The 18954-nt window shown below is 43.0% G+C and overlaps 2 protein-coding genes across 3 annotated transcripts; one reads left to right on the plus strand and one right to left on the minus strand.

Annotated features, from left to right (window-relative positions):
* The first annotated feature begins 292 nt into the window (after window positions 1-292).
* On the plus strand, window positions 293-4008 carry LOC112294738 (uncharacterized). Its single transcript, XM_024545514.2, has 4 exons — window positions 293-873; window positions 1400-1647; window positions 1774-1993; window positions 2312-4008. The coding sequence occupies exons 2-4, from the start codon at window positions 1402-1404 to the stop codon at window positions 3196-3198; spliced, it is 1353 nt and encodes a 450-aa protein (XP_024401282.1). The 5' UTR covers window positions 293-873; window positions 1400-1401; the 3' UTR covers window positions 3199-4008.
* A 6040-nt stretch (window positions 4009-10048) lies between these two features.
* LOC112294737 (homeobox-leucine zipper protein PROTODERMAL FACTOR 2) lies at window positions 10049-14952 on the minus strand. 2 transcript variants are annotated; one of them, XR_012219367.2, is made up of 3 exons: window positions 14594-14819; window positions 10430-14131; window positions 10049-10292 (listed from the first exon to the last, which is right to left on the minus strand). XR_012219367.2 is itself a non-coding variant. In XM_024545512.3 (2 exons), the coding sequence occupies exon 2, from the start codon at window positions 12961-12963 to the stop codon at window positions 10564-10566; it is 2400 nt and encodes a 799-aa protein (XP_024401280.1). In that variant the 5' UTR covers window positions 12964-14131; window positions 14594-14952; the 3' UTR covers window positions 10049-10563. The 2 variants fall into 2 exon arrangements, 1 of the variants encoding a protein (XP_024401280.1); XM_024545512.3 differs by having other exon boundaries at window positions 10049-14131; window positions 14594-14952.
* Between the last annotated feature and the right edge of the window lie 4002 nt (window positions 14953-18954).

The raw sequence follows: 18954 nt of genomic DNA on the forward strand, positions 1-18954 counted from the left end.
GAAGCCTGCACGAAAGCAGTGTGGCTGGGCTGGGGGGCTCTGCTCATCGCACGGTCGCGCGGCGGCGTTGCGGCCCAGGCAGGCAGCGCCATGAAGGGGAGGAGAGGAGAGGAGAGGAGAGGGAGGGTATATAGGATGGATGCATTCCTCCCTTTATTTCATCCATCCATTATCCATCCACCATCCATCCATCCTAAGCGGGGAGAGGAGGGGGCTCAAGGGAGGGATGGATGCCTAGAGTGAGTGCCAGGCATTAGGGGCAGCCTAGTCTCTGTGTGTGTGTGTCTCTCACTCTCTGTCTGTCTCTCTGCCTCTCCTCTCCCTGTCCTGCTGCGTTCTGTGTCTGCGCCATTGCATCCCTGCCTGTCTTTCGAGATCCGTCTGCTCCCTTTGCTCTCTCTTGCACATGCTCTCTCTGTCTCTCTCTCTCTCTCTCTCTCTCTCCACCCTTGCTCTCTCCCCTGCCATGTGAGGCGCATCTCGCGGAGGGTTAGTTCCATACCGTTTCTCGATGCCTGTGTGAGAGTAGTTGGGTGGTTAAGTGCACACTTCTGCCACTGTGGGCACATTGAGTTCTCGTTTCTGCGTAGCTTTTCATTTTATTCATTTTTTATATTTTTTAGTGGGTAGTTGTCTCTCAGGAACGTAGCGTTATTTTGTAGTGGTGCACTTACAGGCTCTCTCCGCTACATACCGGACGACTAGCAGACCCCACGACTCTTAGCGCGTAAGGTTCTTTCTCAGAGGCGTTAAGATATAAGTGCTTTTGCGCTGGCACGGTTGTGCGGTGCATGGTGGTAGAGACGGGGTAGACGTATCTGCTTATGTGGTGAAGGCCGCACCGCACTCAGGTGCCGTCTCTTTCCCTCAGAGGTAAGTTTAAGATACCCGAGATGTTGGGCTTTGATTTGCTTGGGTGAACCCCTCCGGAGGGGTTCCGAATGGTATCAGCGCATTTCAGTGCTGTGGTTGCCGGTTTAAGCTATGAAGCGCCTTGTCGGCGGAGCCTGCGCGTTTTGGGTTGTTGGTAATTTGTGAAAGAGTTTTAGAGTGGCAACTCCTTGAGCGCATCCAGCTTGGGGCCTCTTAAGAGATGGACAGTGGGAGTTGTTCGCGAGTGGGCTTTCGATTGTAAGGTGGCATGGGGCGAGTATTTGTTTTTGAAGGATATGGAGCTCGTGTTCTCTGAGCCCTCCTGTGATGCCCACTTGTATGCCCGGAAATGCAATACTCTATGGATGCCGAGTTGATTGAGGGCTCGAGCGACTTAACGATGATTAAATTTGAGAACAGATTAGGAGGTAGCCGCAGCAGGCAGCAGGAGATAGGTTTTGAAGACTACAAGTTTGCGTCCTAGTGTTTTGATTTAGTATGAACCTCTTGCATGTGATGGTGGCAGGTATGTACAAGAATCAGCTTCAAGAGCTTGCTCAGAGGAGCTGCTTCAATCTGCCTGCGTATGCATGCATCAGAGAGGGTCCCGACCATGCACCGCGGTTCAAGGCGACGGTGAACTTCAATGGGGAGGTTTTCGAGAGCCCTAATTATTGCAATACGTTACGCCAGGCAGAGCATGCCGCGGCCGAAGTGGCTCTTAACACGCTGTCACGGCGAGGCCCATCTCAGTCTCTAGCAGCACGCATCCTTGTGAGTTGGTCAGTTATCCGAGTCGGTCTGCTGTGATGTCATTGCCGTGCTACTACAATGGTGGGTCTTCGAGTAGCTGGATCCTGATTGATTGCATAGCTGATGTGTGCTCTGGTTTGTACTCAGGATGAGACGGGCGTGTGCAAAAACTTGCTACAGGAAACTGCCCAAAGAGCTGGCGTCTCCCTTCCCGTGTACGCCACTACTCGATCCGGTCCAGGACACCTACCTGTGTTCACTTGTACGGTGGAGGTGGCGAATATGTCCTTCAGCGGGGAAGCTGCGAAGACAAAGAAGCAAGCGGAGAAGAATGCAGCTATGGCTGCTTGGTCTGCCATCCAGCAACGTAAGTTGCCTTCCAGTGCTCACTTAGCTTTAGCTTCTTCAGTAAGGAAGAATAGGTCGAGAACCATGCAGCTTCGGGATGTAGACAGTTTCATGGACCATGTATCCCGAATATGTCACGCTGTTGCGTTAGGTGTTGACGCTTTGACTTTATCCAAGTCACAAGATGCTTTTTCCTCTGTGTGAGTAGCTTACGCTATGTCGGTATCGGCCCGGGGAGCAATTGATTGAATTTGAAGCATCGCCTCCGTAGACTGTATGTAGGATGTGCGCACCGTTTGGAGGCTGAAATTGCGTTTGTGCATGTGTGTGATCTCAGTTGCGAACCAAGGCAGAGGTGTACCACTGGCAACAGAAGGGGAGGTCAGTGAGGAGCAAGAACAGAATACGATCGCTAGAGCTTTAGCTCAGCATTACGGCAAAGAGTCGCAGCAGTTGCCTCACAGTACTCAGAATCCGTCTAGCAGCGTGATGCCCATCAGGTTGAGAACTTTGACTTCGAGGGACGGATTGCAGCCTGGTTCACCTCGCTTGAACCAGAGTCATTCGGGACCTTGGGCTACCGATTTGTCAATGGAGCAACAGCGGCATACGCGCAATCAGGGACATTCTAGTGTAGGTCCTGTAGCGTCTCCTGCGTACCGTCCCGTAGGAACTTCACGGATAGGTTCGTCGGTTACGATTCGGGACGTCACAGGGCACCGGGATTCTGCAGCTCTCCGGGACGCATCTGCGATGCGAGATGCTGCGTTGGCGAAGAGAGCGGTGGAGAGAGCAATGTGTGGCAATTTTGTGGGTCGACACAGTCCTGTGAACCTCCGACCGGTGCCACAGATGCGCAGGGACAGGCATGAGGTGGCAGTACATTACGACAATCATCAACGGGACGAGGATGAATGGCTGCGAGGGGAAAGCACGAAAGCTAGTCGGGATGTCGATTGCCTGAACGATTCCCTGGAGGAGCTTGGAGCCTCCGCGGTGCATGGGTCGTACAATCCTATGTCTTGGTCAGGGGCTGGTGTAAGCAACTGGTGGAACATGCATCCAGCCGCGATGCCAAGGGCGTCTAGTAGGGCAGCTATGCCAGTAGTGTTGCGCCCAGCAGTGATGGTATGTGCGGCACCGCCGCTTCGTCCGGAACCAGATGATGCGGAGAATGAGGGTGAAGCGGCCACACACCAAGTGCTAAGTCAGCTGAGTCTGTGAAGGAACCTGTTTGGTTGCTGGATCATGGTTGTGAAGTAGATGCGAGGGTCTAGTCCACGTGACGTGCCATCTCCCTGGATGGATGGTCCAACTGCTTCCGGATTGCAGTGGATATTGCATCCTTTGAGATGGATCGCCTGTAGGCATACATATTTTTATATAGCTAAATATTACATACGAACTCATGAGATGTATGATGTCTTTGTCTAGGGTATGTTAACGCGTAGCAGCGGAGATGTGTCGGTCAGGGTCCATCGGATGGATTCCTGTCTTCAGGTTTCTCTGTCTGTGATTCTCACTGTTTACGGCTCTTGTAAACGGGATGGAGAGTGTGGAGGCATCTTTGTTAGTGGAGCAAGGTTCTGCAGTTATTTGGTTCAGCGTCTTGGAATGATGAACTGACCCAATTTTGATGGGATGGAAGTTGTGGGGCGATTTCACACGTTTATTCCAATGGAATAGTATTGATTGGCGATTTTGTATTGACGGAGGGGAGACAACCACGGAAAGGCAATTCAAACATCCAGCTCCTTCAGGCCCTCGCCGGTAGAATAGGCAATGCTAGTCAAGTGCAGTTAGGCTGCGATGATGATGATTGTGTTCGAGTTAAACGAGAACTGTACTTTCGGACCAAACTTTGGCACACTATTGTTGATCAGCTTGTCACTGCAGGCATAGGCATTTCCTCTCGAGTAGGCGTGGCGGGTCACAGAGACGTTAGAGCAATTTTCATCTACTTTAGTAGTGACATTTTCCATTCTTTAGTTTCCTATTGATGATATGGAATTTCACGGAATGTGTAAAAATGTGCATGAATGTGTCCACAGCATGGATTTGGAAGTTTAAGAATGTTTGAGTTGACATTTCAGTGAAGCTGATGGAGTGGAGTATTCGTAAGATAGTGGAGCCTAAAAGGATGTGTACCCAAATGGTGACCGAGTAGTGGAGCCCAGAAGGATAGTCTTTTGGGGAGGAGTGCCGGTAGGCGTGATCTGGAAAGAGATGGAGGTCGTCTGACCGCCATCCAGTTACCCAATTCTGTGATTATACCATCCTCTGTTCCCGTCTCACAGTTTTCACGTTCAAGTGTCGGATGCTTTGTGTTGCGTATGAGGGATTAATGTTACTCGTACGAGAACGTTACTGAGGATAATTGTTCGCTCGCTTCACTGGTCCATGACTCTGCTGTTCAAATTTATTATTGCAAGTTTGTTTATGACAGGCTGAGCTGTGTGCAGCATGGCAGAACCCACGTGAGGTCCACATTTGCGTCATTGCGTGGAAACAATTAAGTTTTGTTTTCGCTGTTTAGGTACGTAATTGAAAATTCGCTAACATCTCTCCTTTCAATAAGTGCGACTCAGGTAGGCTTTAATGCTTACATGAGTTTGCATCTGAAGATGTATGTGTCTATTCAAAGCACATTTAAAAAATAATGAAAATGTGCTGCTATTCTAGTGCAAGGCTAATAAGTCACGGTATAGGAAGACCTACATGTGTGTCCTTACAACATGGATCGTAAATGTTATATTTTTGTGATGTTACTGAAGGTTGAAACAGTAAATGATTCTCAAGGAGAAGTGTATTAAATTTTTTTAAGCTGTAATTTATTCTGATTAATAGTTCTATGACGTGAACCTTCTGAATTTCAAAGAAAGTTAGAATCTTTGATGGTGCATATATAAATATCATTTTCATTTCCTTTCAATCACTATTAGTTGTAATTTACACATTTCATGATGATTTTTCTATACATCTTATTGAGTGTATGTGTTATTTAAATTTTATTTTAAAAAAATAATCGCAGTTGTACTTAATAAAAGTCATGGTTTCAAGTGATGATATTGCTTGAAATTGCAATTTTCATAAAATTGAGAATTTATCCCTTTTAAAATACATCTTAATATTTTAGAACCTTTTCTTTTGAAAAGAAATAATATGAAAATATTTTCTCATGTTTTTGAAATTGCAAAATTAATTTAAAGAACAACATGAATAACATTCCCAAGAACTAAATGTTTTGATGAATTACAAAATTATTTAGAAGTTTTTGAATTTTTGAACTTTACAATGTCCATTCTTATTTTCATGTTTGGCTACAGTTAGTAGTTATAGCAATTTTACTTTAAAACTTCAAAACTCAATGTTATCACTGACATTTTGTCAATAGTAAGATTCTCATTTTACTGTAATTATTATTATTCTCTTTTACTATGCTTCCAATATATATGATAATCCAGGTCTGTTTTTCTTTTGGTATGCAAAATCAGTAAAGTTCTGATTGCATGATTGTTTTCAATTGATTATAAAACATAAATATAGTTTAATATATTAATGAAACATAAATTCATAATTTTTTGTTCATAATATAATCATATTAGGTAGTGATGCAGATAATTTTATTTTGTTGTGAAACCATTGTCATATTTGATCATTATTAAATTTAAACTCTATATAAAATAAAACCATTATGAATATTGTGTAGTGCTTATTTTATTTTCATGGAGGTAAGTTGTAAGTTCATGTTGAATATCAAGTAGCTTTTTGCAAAATAGTTTTCAAATCTTCATTGAAATGGACGAAAGTAAGAAATATAGTCATGTATTTCATAGATTAGATATTTTATTACACAGTTTTATTATCATGGACAGATTTTTAAGAATTTGTGAAAAGGATATCTGTCTGTACTGTGGTTAATGCAATTTACTAAAAACGAATATCACTTTCATAGTTTATTGATTTATCACACATATGTTTGATTGTAGGATCATGCACGGTAAGTTGCAAAAATATTCATCATAACTATTGTATTTCATATTCACAGACATTGTGATCAATTCATTATATTTTATATGAATTACAAGAGTGATGTGTTTCATTAATCTTGAAATTAATTCTTAGTAAAGCTACAAATAAATGATCGGTTACAGATATTTAACTTATAAAAAAATTATAAAAGAATATATCACACGTTTTTTTAAATTATTCTTTTGTTTTGTTTCCTAACCATTTAGTTAATAGATGTTAAAGTAGGTTACTTCTGATTTTATTTATTTTTATATTAGTCAAAATATTGTACCAATCATAATAATACGTATTTATGTTTTTATATATATATATATATATATATATATACATTATTTTTACTAAAGAAATATACAAATATAAATAATTGGATGTACTTTTTTCTTTTCTTTTCATTTATAATTTTTAGTATGTATATCATGTTGTAGTAAAATAGTATTATTTGTTTTGGATATGTTACAGTTTCAAGTTGCATTTTCAACTAAAAAATATAAGCACTCTATTCTTCTATAGGATGGTGAATATATTAAGAATTTTTCAATGACTTAATTATAATTTTAAATTAAAAATTAATGAATAATTAGTTTTATGATTTTAGAAATACTATATGAATAGAAATTCTAATAGGTATATTCTTCTTTCTAGTTGTCTTTTTAAATAATATGATCATCTATTTTTATTTCAATTAGAATAAAAATAGAATTGGAATTGGAATTTTTTAGCATTTCTGAAATCCGTAGAAAATCTTTTATAACACACTACCTCAAAAGATGTATTTATTATCAAAAAATAAAATAAAATAAAATCCATTTACTTGGTAACTAAAGAGCACTTTATACCTAGAAGCCTGCTTTAAGAGGTTATGGTCCAAAGTCTTTACTAAAATTGTCTACCTGTTGAGAATACCCCCCTTTAGAAGTCTTGGAATTTAAATATGATACAAAGTGAGAAGAGGCTATGGAATAAATCAAATCATTCTTTTATTACAAGTCTAATTATGTTAGCTCATATTTTTATTTAAATAATTACAATAAAAATTTTAAAACTTGATTTTTTTAATGATTATTCTAAGAATTGCTTGATATGGCTTCTTAAATGTTCTCTAATAACCACCTTGAGATAGCATCTAACAAATTCTAAAAGACAACACTATTTATGCCATGTAGGAAAAAAAAGTACATTCCACTTTGACTTCTTCTTGTAAGGCATTTGGACTTATTTTTCTAAGTATAAAGCCAACTTTAGGATGCTTCTAAATTTCAACCACTCAAAAACATTTAGAATTGCAACCTCCTATTGTGTCTCCTAAATATAATGTGCTCCTAAATATAATGTGCTCCTAAATAAAATTTGGGATTATTTAGTAGCCCTTTAAATCATAAATTATAGTAAATTTATTATTATTATTTCATATACAACTTTTTGATCCTTTATACCTTCTTCTTACTATGTGATTTATATATTCTTATATTAATCTTTATACTAGCATTATTTTGTCTTTTATATCTTTATTTAAGTATTTACTTTTTATTTCTTTTTATTGATATTTAATTATTTGAATCATGTTTATTAATTTACAATACATCAATAAATATTTTTTTAAATCTATCTTTATCTATTTTTTCTTTCTTGATAATAATACTCCTTATTATGGCAATATAATAAGGAGTATTAATAATAATAATCCTTATTAATATTTCTTAATAATAATACTCCTTATTATAGTGCCATACTTCAGTACTTTAATATCCAACAATTGTATTGTAACATGAATTTAGAATCTAATGCTAAAGAACATAAAGTTCAACTCCTAATTGCTTTAGTAGCCACATTTTTAAAGGAAAAAACAATTCTATTCCCTAATACACCCTTTCGTGAAATCTATATTTTTCTTCTACTTTAGCTTCTTAGTAATCCTATTTGTTAGCTTACAATTCTACTGATAGGGATATTTCTTTTTTTCCCCCTTTACTTCTTAATTAATCTAAGAATGTTTGTCCTCAAACACCACCTTAAATTTATATCTTTATGCACCAAAAAATGAATAAATACTCTTCTTCATCTTCAAAATTTGTTCAAAGAAAACAACAAATTATTAATAAAAATAATTGAGATTAACATTTGGAAACAAATGTATGTATGTATGTACACATAATCTTCATCATTTAGATTTCTTACTTTTATGTTTACAGAAAATAGAATCAATCTTCTAGTGTTTTGGCTTTGTCTACTTCTATAAATAGCATAAAATTGTTGTACTTTTCTTCTCTACCAACAGTATACAAAATGTTGCATACGAACAAACAAACAATATTTTACTAAACTCATCTCTAACTTGTGCATATGCTTTCTGGATTCAATGCAACAAGGTGTTCAATAATAGCACCTAGTCCACACTTCTCTTTGGGCATCCCTCATGATTTAGTTCATTACTAAGAGTAATTAAGAATATGATTTAGAACCCAAAACCAAAAATATATATTTAACTTATAAGTGTGACTCTATTTTGACCAAGAAACACACAATTTGTGACAGACTAGGTGGTATTATTAAGTGGCAAACAAAGCCCCATGCTTCCTAAAAGAAGATCATCTACTCAATTCCAAATTATACGTGTATCCAAGGCTGTAAAAGAGACTTTCCCTTCTTACCTAAGTGGAATTTACATTTCTAGTGGGGTATTCATCTTGATTTGCCCATTTTTTTTCTTTCTCTCAAAGAAAGTGTTTGACTGGAACCACATTGACTTCTTCTAGGAAGTTTTTTCTGAGATAATAATAATTGAAGTATTAAAAAAAATATATATCCACTACCCAATTTGTAATTCATCACTCAGTTATGTTTGATTGCACATGTATGGCACTGTGAATCACAAGATTATAAGATGAAAACGCAACGCGTACGATTTTTTGTATTTGTGCTTTCGAAAGGAAAAAGAAAAAAACACAGTGTCAATAAATGATGGGTGCAAAGCGGATACAAATTTATCGTTGTTGAAAAGCAGCCACAAACATCGACATCCGATAACACATGGATAAATTATGAGCGACAGATTCACAAATCCATACACAGTTTTACACTAGGACCCTGAATGAAGCAAGCCATAGCTGCAAAATACACCTAATGAACTATATATATAGATATATATGTATATATGTAGAATATTGTTATTAAAAAATGAAGATAAAATAAACAGTGTAAGAAGTGGGTATAGCATAGCACAGAACAGTCACCACTCCAGCTAAATTGACACATCCAGATGACCCAATCCCGCAGATTCTGCTCTGCAATAGCAGAGTAGGCGAAGGCCTTCGTGGATGCAGACTTTCACTCTACCATCAACTGGTGACTCTCATCTGAGAAAGAAGAATCATAAAATATGAGCCGCACCTGCTGCAAAGTGCGTCAGACATCGGATACCACCCATCGAGTACAGCATTGCCCTAAAACATCATCCATCGAATACCACTGTTTTTGTGGCAGGATGATGAGGATGTCGCCACTGCAGGCACACCAGACAGCACTTGTATGGGCCCTTGTGAAAGAAACAGATGCCACCCACTACTCACCGAGAGGGAACCTTTTCCACAAACAAATTGCAGGAATCAGCTCATAAACCTTCTGCATGCTAAGGTGCGCCAGTTCCAGCTACAGCCGTTGCATACTAAGGTGACAGAGGTATGCGACGTGAGGAAAAAATTATAATGCCCACATCGCATATGACACAGATTGGAAAGGATACATACACACCCAGCGTACGAGAGCATGGGGAGTTAAATGCATAGCATTGACAAGCTGATTGCAAGGGTCCAAAATCCACAGAGCTGTCAAAGACAGGATCGGATGAGCAATGTTGAATGCTGTAAGAAATGAAAGAGGAGAAGGGAGGGAGGGGAGGTCGAAGGTAAGTCAACACCCGAACCACTACCCTTGGCTATACGTGGTGCACCACATGTACTGAGGCTAGTGTGCAGGTTCATGAAAGGTCTGACCACGACCGCGCATTCAAGCTCTTAATCCTGAACAACTTTAAAAGAATCATGGCTTCAAAGAAAAGATCGCCAGTTCAGGCTTTCTTTATAGCTACAAAGTTCAAGGACTACACCATGAACCACGCAGAGAGGGCCATCGGTGGTGGTTCGCTCTTGACTCATTTCCTACCTCTAATCCGTGTCTGTATATCCGTATGTGCCAATGAATCGCTAAAATGGCGTCCGGTCTTTCTTCGATTCGCCCATTTCGGTGTTGTTGTAGTTGTTGTTGACCTGCTCCTCACCTCCTTCTCCCTCCTGAGGAGCGCTCAAGACCACGCTCAATGTGAGTGTACACACAATCTTGAAGGCTCCTCAATCAACCCATTCCACCTGCCGTTTGTACTCAGATCTACCTCGCCCATAGCAACAAGTGAAAGACCGCTCTGATTTACCATAATTCTCTCATTCTAGCGGGACTCGCTGCAATTCGTATCTCACTGCGCGTGGCGGACGAGCAGAACCTCCACCCCTCCATGACCTCCAAAAGGGAAAAGACCGCGCTGCTGCTGACCATGCATAACCCTCCCTATGCATCCTCCACCAACAATGCCGACCTGATCCGCTGCACCGTGCATGATATCAAATTATTCACCGTAGCCACCGACTCCAGAGACAGCCGCGCCGATGGAATGCTGCTCACGAGAATCTGGAATGCCACTGTCAACAACGACCCAGTTCCACGACCGATCTCGGTCAGTTGCCCGCCTTGCTCATTTCCCAGGGCCCCTCTGTCGCCTCCTGGACCGTCGGGAAGAATAGCGAACCCGGATGGCAGCAGCGCTACGTACGCCGGATCGCCCCCTTGCAACACCAAATTCATCGCCGGAATGTCTACCGGCGCGTATATCACCAGTGAACCTGACACATCCGTGCAGCTCTCTTGCAGTATCAACATATTGCTCTGGCTTGAATTCATCGCATTCACCCGAAGCAACGACACGCTGTTTCCAGGGTCCTGACCCTTGGCAATGTGCGCCATCTCCGTCACCATTCCACCGTTCGACAAGATGTCCCACTCACTCCTCAGCCGCTCGTCTCGCAGAAATTGGAACACTCGCGCCGGCGAAACCGGCAGCCACATCGATGTGGCCGCGCTCAGCACAATGCCGTGAGGCTCTCCCGGATTGTCCACGCTCTTCCGGGTCATTACCCGCACATCGTCATCCCCGCTCCCAGACAATGTCGTCCATGTGTGCACCGTCGATGCACTCACTCCCGCACAGAAATTGTTCGTCATCCTCTGCGCCAGCTTCAACATGCTCCGTCGCCCACTCGCACTTGGCACCCCGCCCAAATCTCGGGATGCAATGTTGCTAGCCAGCAGGCTGGCCAACCTCTCACATTGCCGCTGCAGTGTGGCCAACCATCTTTGAGCACCGAATGCCATACCGGTGTTCACTAGATCCCGGTACATGCGATGCACGGCACGGTCGTCGTACTCCATGTGTTCCACGCACGTCACCTTCGCATAACCGTTCGGAGTGTCCTGGATTAGTACCCCCGATGGCCTCCGCCGACACCTCATCAGCGACGGGGGTGGATTGTCTCGCAGAGAGTCCACCGAGACGTCCACCACTGCCCACACGCCTTCCGCGTGCTGCTTGCAGTACCGCAAGAAGTAAATCTCTCGAGTCGGCACCAGCGGCGACAGCACCTGCAGCTCCGCATACATCAGCTGCAATGCACCGTTGCGATTCCCCGTCACACCCGTCGCCAGCACATCGACAGTCAGCGCCCGCGACACTATACAGGGGAACATATCCATCCACTGCGTCGCGTCCATGAGCGTCTCTACCAAATTCACGCCGTTCATCATCACCAGTGCCGTCTCGCGAGTCGCTTCCGTTTTCAGACCCGGGGGACACATCCCGATACCCCGTGGGAACTGCCGCATGTACTCTTCGTAGTTCAGCTGCTCCTTCCCGACTTCACCCATATTTACCCACAGCGGCTCCTCCGTTTGTGCCATGCGCACTAGCTCTTCCATTGCCGTCACCGCCAGTTCCACCACCATCGGCTTCTCGGCCTCGGTCAATCCTCCGGGCCTCGTCGCCACATCCGCAACGCTTGGACCCGCCACAACGTCAAGGTTTCCAGGTGCCGGGTGCATACCGCCAAAGCTACTACCACCTCCTACCTGAAGATCCAGGGAGGAGCTCGGCAGTGCCAAAGGAGCCATGGGAGTGATTGGCCGGCCCAAGTACTTAGCGGCAAGAGCCGAAACCCGATCTAGTTCTTCCTTAAGCCTCACGTTCTCAATGCGAAGCTGCTGCTCGTCAAAAGTCATTTCGCCCACTGTGGCCGGGCCACCACAATGTGGGCACTGGGGATTCTTCAGCGCCTCCCGCATGATCAAGTTCTCGGACCGCAGCTTCTCATTCTCGGATCGCAGCATGGAATTCTCTGCGCGCTCAGTCTGCGCCTTCATCTGAGTGCGTCTGTTCTGGAACCAAAACTTGACCTGCCTGGGCTCCAGACCCAGGTCCCTGCTAAGCTGCTGGCGCTGCTTGTCGTCAGGATGCGGACACTCTTTAAAAAGCATCTCCATTTCCTGGATCTGTCGCGGGGTGTGTCGATGATACCTCTTCTTGCGAGGGTGATTATTGTCCGGGTCCTCGTCCCCTGAACCTCCCTCCATGTTGTCACTGCCCGAGCGTGACTCGTACTCCTCCTTATTCTTCTGCTGCTGCTCGTTATCTGCAGTCTGACTAACCTCTCTTTGCCCATCTAGACCCGTAGGGGGTCCTAATGACAAGGACGGGGACGAGTAGTGTTTCGGAGGTGGACGAGGCATGGCTAAAGGAGGTATCTGGCGAGGGGGGGCCATCGCTCCAGCGGGCATGCCACCCAGCTCCCCAAAACTCCTCCCCAGATTGCCCAGATTGCCGTTCGGAGGTACTTGCACGGTGACGCCTCCAAGCCTCATCCGGCTGCCACACCGTCTACGTCCTCAAGCTTTCCTACCCTACTATTAGCTGCTGCATTCCTCCATTACTCTCATCATAATCCTTTCCTACGTTATTTCTGAGGTGCAGGGGGGTTACCTCGACACCGACCTATTACGATAGTTACAGGAGCTGTGAGAGTGTTCGTCTAACTATGATAGGTCTTGTTTGGCAGATGATCTGAGGGAGCGTTGAATTTTACTCATGTACTTGCATGAACTTGTGCAGTGAAGGTTCTTCCTTTGGTTCCGTGTCACCTAGCAGCTGCCAAGGTAGAACCGTGCACTCCAGTCCCACAGATTCTGGGATTTGACTTCGGACGCTGTGCTTGACTTGGCGCACTGTGAGCACAGCACTTTCTCAGGAGTGGCGCAAGCTTCGATGTCGACCTCACAAGACCTACTTCGTGACAACGTGTGCTGTGTATGGACAGAAGTGTCCACTAGTGGCAGTACTGCTTAGCGGTGGCCGACAGACAGCGTACGACCTTACCAGATGCAACATATATAGCAACAACTCGTCTACGAGATGTAACTCCTGCAAAGCTTAGCTTCTTGAAACTCGTTTTCTGCTTCCACCTCAGAATGGCACGTGGGCATGCAGAAGACAGTTCAGGTGTTTCCGGATACGACCGAAACTAACCAGTCAAAGTGTAAGATGCTGGAGTTATTGTAAGCATGTTGAGGAGGTATAATAAGAAGGACTGCAAGTAGAGGTAGTAGACGAAGAAAGCAAAAACAAAGTGAAACCGAGAGCTAAGGGACTAGAGAGAAGAGGGAGGCAATGTCAAATGACGAAGTTGTCACTGTAGAGCGCTGCCTCCCGCCCTCTCTCCTACCGTCCGAAGAAAAGGAGGGAGAGAGAAGCAGCAACGGCGTGCTGAATCTCCTCTCTCACTCGTTCTCTCCCTCCCGGAAAGTAGAAGACCTACTTAACCACCTCTGTCCTTAGCACAACCTTCCTCCGCAACCGGAATGCAAGGCCCAACTGATCAAAGGTTGTGAGCCTTACTACCTTTCCATATGCATGCTAATCCCACACCACTGGAGCCGCTTGCGCCCTTCTCCGAACCCCTAGCACGAAAATAGAGCAGGTGCGCGAAGGCGAGGAGCCTCCCAACCACGCAACGCAATCGAGTGAACTAAGCGCCTGTGCGGAGCACACACACAAAAACTCGGGTGAGATTTCAGGAAACCTGACACGGTCAACACGCATCCCATGAATTATCTCGACACACAATGCCTACCTGCGCGAGGACACAATGTGCGGCCAACCAACTCCAACACTGCCCTTGAAACTCGACCACAAGCAGTCACCATCCAAAAAACATCTAAGTCCAAGGTATCCCACACACATACTCCCAGCTGCGACCCAAGCCCACGGACCTCACCACTCATCCACACGACCCAAAGCTCCTAAAAGCACGAGCTTCAATCACCAAAGGTAGAAGAGAACCACCAAAGTAGTGAAACTAGCCCCACACTCACTAGCAAGATATTCTTCTCACGACCTCCCTTACGCACACCTTACCCCACTGAACCACTACTTCACCATCCCCGCGACAGTAGTCGCAGTACTCTCACTAAAGCCTCAACTTGGGCAAAAACTCACCAGCCACGGCGTCTGGAAGACCGATTGCTTTGAAGGTGGGTGAAGGTGTTGGGGAGGAGATCAAAGGTTGGGTTTCATCAGTCTGCACTGGTGGGCTGGTTCCAGTAGTGCCGCTGCTCCAATGCTCCTCGACTGGGCAATGCGTGGAGAGAGCAAGCCAAGGTGGGGGGGGGGGGGAGGGGATTGGAGCTGGCAATGTGCTATCTATGGGAGATGCAAACCAGGAGAAGAAGCCCTGAGAAAGTGGGGGAAGTAGCTGGTCAGCCTGGGGGATGTGGAGCATTCAATGCGGTTGCGGAGGCCTGGAAAGGTGCAAAGGCGCTAAGGCAAAGGACCGAAGAAGAGATGGGAAGTGGAGGCAGCAGTATAAGTTTAGCGCCCACCCCCTTCGCCCCGAGCCCCACCCCACCTACCTACCCACCTATCTACCTATCTCCCTACCTCCTACTTCTTCTTCTTCTTCTTCGTCTTCCCTCCCGCCTCGTCTCGCCACTGCAGCCCAGCTCCGGCAGGGGCGGTGAGCCTCCAGGGTACGCGCCTGTCGATGCGGTGTGTCGATACATCCGGTCATCGATCCATCGATGAGATCTCCTCTCCCCGCTTCTCTCGACTCCGTTGCGTGCCTTCATTGCTGGATGGGCCCCATAATGATGAATCTCATAAATAGCTTACAATTTGATCAGGGGGTTGCCGCAACACAATTATTAACCCGACCTCATTCAATGACTAGCAATCCTGCTATTGTAGGTCACTCACCTTAATTTGGGTCTCTCCTCGCTGGGAGCCCCCCTCCCCTCCCCTCTGGTGATTAATTCCAGGGCCCGTCACTGGAATCGGAGCCCACGGCTCCCGCTTGACTTCATTCTGCATCGCGGAACCTCGCGCCTGACTCCCATAGATAGCCTCATCAACAGATCGATGGATTGATAGATAGATAGATAGAGCAACTAACCAACCCTGGTCCTAGTGGCATCTCCCCGACCTCTGCTCTCGCATCCATTCCCCTTCCCTCCTGTTTTTTCTTCCTTTCCTTCCATTTCCCTTCCTTTGGTGGCGTCCCCATGAAGAATTCTCCCTTGCCTTGCCCTCCTTCCCATGCATGCGGAATTATGAGGTATCCCACATTCACCCAGTTCTCATGCCACTGTACTCCCTTCCTTTTCTCCCTTTCATATTTTCACAGTGAATCTGTTCACCACCGACATCCTTCCCCATGCAACACCACAACTTAAAACTTTAACATTTAGTAAATAAAAATATTAAGTATGTCAACTACGCAGAGTGTTCTCATTCGGGTATTCTCAATCAAGCAGGAAAGCCATTTCGTTTGTGCAGGTTTTTGTGTTTAAATTCACATGTGTATTTGTGTGTCTACAAATATATATATATATATATATAGGTGTGTGTGTGTAATGTACAAATAGTTGCATCATTCAGATAAATATGATGAATATCAGATTCAACTTTATTAGATTTACGTCTTGTTCAACTTAGTCATGATGATGATGTATTTAAAACAATTCAGAGTCACTAAAGGATTCAGGAGTTTGTAGTGCAAGTTGTATAAGTTTGATTTGCAAACTTGTAGTAAGTTCTTTCTCAGAAGACTTGAATGGTTGGTAGCTTTTATCACAGAAGTATAATACAATAAATGGATATGAATAAGACAAAGCATCTGGAAGTGTGTGTGTGTGTATATATATATATATATATACAAAAGAAATCAACATTTCATGATATTCAACTATGGTTCCATGGCTTATAAATCCAAACATCAATTGCATGATGACAAATACTGAAAATAATTTAGAATAGAATACAAGGATATGTCTATTTGTCTTAAATCAATTCAAGCAAAAGTCTTGAACACTTTGATAAGTCTAATATGAACACAAGTATTTGTAAATCTTTTTTCAAATAGAAAATTATTCTAAGATTCCCTCACTTTCTAAAATTGTAATAATCCATTACCAAAACCTCAAATTAATTAATTATTATTGTGTCACCTTGTTCACAAAAAAATTATACTCAAGTAAAATTGTTCAATAACTAAACTTTCTTTCTTCTCTTTTTCTCTTGACCCCATGTGAATGTAAAAACAAATAACATGAGTACAATTGTGTATTAAGCTCCCAAGAATACATAGAACCACTTACACACACATATATATATATATTAACCTATTTAGCTTTGCTGAGCTTGATCAGAGAGAGCATTGTGGGGGCAGTAACCTTGAGGCTAACCGTCAAAGCAGCCAAACTGTGGGCTTCATGAAGCATTGAAGGGAAAGCTGTCAGGAACTCTGCCATGGCCAACAAGGCCCCTTTGGAGTCCATGGCTGTTTTCAGAGCTTCATCAGTGGCATACCTAGGATGAGCTTGCTTGCACAACTTGGGCTTATGAAGGGAAAGGCATATTTATCATGTTTGTCCTCCTATCAATATATATTTCCCCATTAACTGCATCACTGCTGTGTGCATTCCCATATAAATAGCAGGAGCTAACTGTATTACATAACCATGTCATAATCTATCCCATTGGGAATGTGAGATTTGGATTTATTGCTGCTTTTGGGTTTTCATCAACATCTGTTAGTGATGCTCCCTAATCATCTCCCATGAGTTGTGTCTAAATAGAAAGCAGTGGCATTGAACAAGACTGTTACAAAGTAATAAACACTCACATTGTATGAGTCTAACTAGGCACCCAATTATATTATAATATATATGTATGTTCTTTTTACACTCCTGTTGGATTCAAATTTAGTGCACCAACACATCAACTATTTACAACAAGAATAAACACACTTTGTTGTCGAAGAATCATTCAGAATTGTTAAGAAAATCTGTTCTAAAGATCCCCACAACAAAAGAAAGAATGATGATTCACAAATGGTGTGCAACATAGGATGAAAAGTTAGAGGGAGGAACCCAATTGCAATCAATAAGTCCTTGAAGGAACTTGGAATATTTTTATATATATATATATATATATATATAAAAGGAAGGAAGGAAATATAGGTATCTGGAAAGGAGGGGGTGGAAGGCATAAATTTTGGGGGTACATGTAGGCCATGTCGTTGTACCACAGAATGAGGCATTATGGCTTTCATGTTCTGGGGTGACCTTGCTGAAATATTATTAAGGAACAATGCCAACTGCCATAGCCCCCTTTCATACTCAAAAAGAAATGCACCATAAAAACAGGCAATAAATACAATAAAAAAAAATAATCATAACAATAATAACAATGACTAACATGAAACAATACAATGGGTTTTATTTTTTTATTTTTTTTCATAGTTAGGCAATTTATAATTTTAATTTGTAAAGAAAATGAAGTATGTAAACAACAGATGTTATTTTTTTTTCCAAAACTTTGAAAGTGCCCATGCTGTAGCAGTGTATGAAAAAAATTAAGAATTTTCACATGTCAATAGATAATGAATCTCACAGATCCCTGCAATTGTATGGTTGTTTGTAATTAAAAGGAAAATAAATAAATAATTAATTTGGAAGACAATAATATACCTTGTATGGTATCATGTGGTAACCATGGGGTAGTGATAGGCTTGCAATCTACACTGCAGACCCTCTCATAACACCACTCCAACATGAGGCAATGTGTCCAACTCAGATGCTCACCTTTCCCGCATATTTCAAAAGCATCCTCTACTCCAGATCCATATATCTTGGAACAATGGGCATCACTCACATTCAATTTTTAATTTCTATATAAAAAAGAGGGAAAGATAGATTGTAAGTGACATATTAATGACTATCATTGCATTTGCAACCTTATAGACTTGTACACAAATATGGAAAAATGTAGGTTCCTAATTTAAAATTTTGAATTGGGATCCAGGGGAACTTTGTTGTCCAACTCAGCAACCTGAGGAAACCAGAAGTAGTGTTGGTTGGCTCATCACACCTGTAGATAAGCAGGTCAATGGGAAGAAAGCAACGAAAGAGGGGGGATGGGAGGGGATTAATGAGGGTAGTTGAGCCTTGCTGTTAACCCCAGCTGACCTCCCTGGCTTTATGTGTGTGTGTGTGTGATTGTGGGAAACTAAATGTGGGACACAAATGTCAATACAAAAGTGTGCAACTCCAGCAGATTTGAGACAAACAAGATTTTGTCTCCATAGATGAATGGATGGATGGAGTGACGGATGGATTGATGGATGGATGGATGGCTGGTTGACGTGTGGATGGATGAAGTGACGGATGGATTGATGGATGACAGATATGGTAATTTATACGTATATGTATATGTATATACATACGTTTTCATGGATTGAACATTTAGACACCAACAGCCATTGAGATGGTCCTGTTCAAAGTCTTTTTCCTATTGACTCC

The sequence above is a fragment of the Physcomitrium patens genome, chromosome 17, assembly GCF_059467195.1.
Source record: "Physcomitrium patens ecotype Gransden chromosome 17, ASM5946719v1, whole genome shotgun sequence".
NCBI classification, from domain to species: Eukaryota; Viridiplantae; Streptophyta; class Bryopsida; order Funariales; family Funariaceae; genus Physcomitrium; species Physcomitrium patens.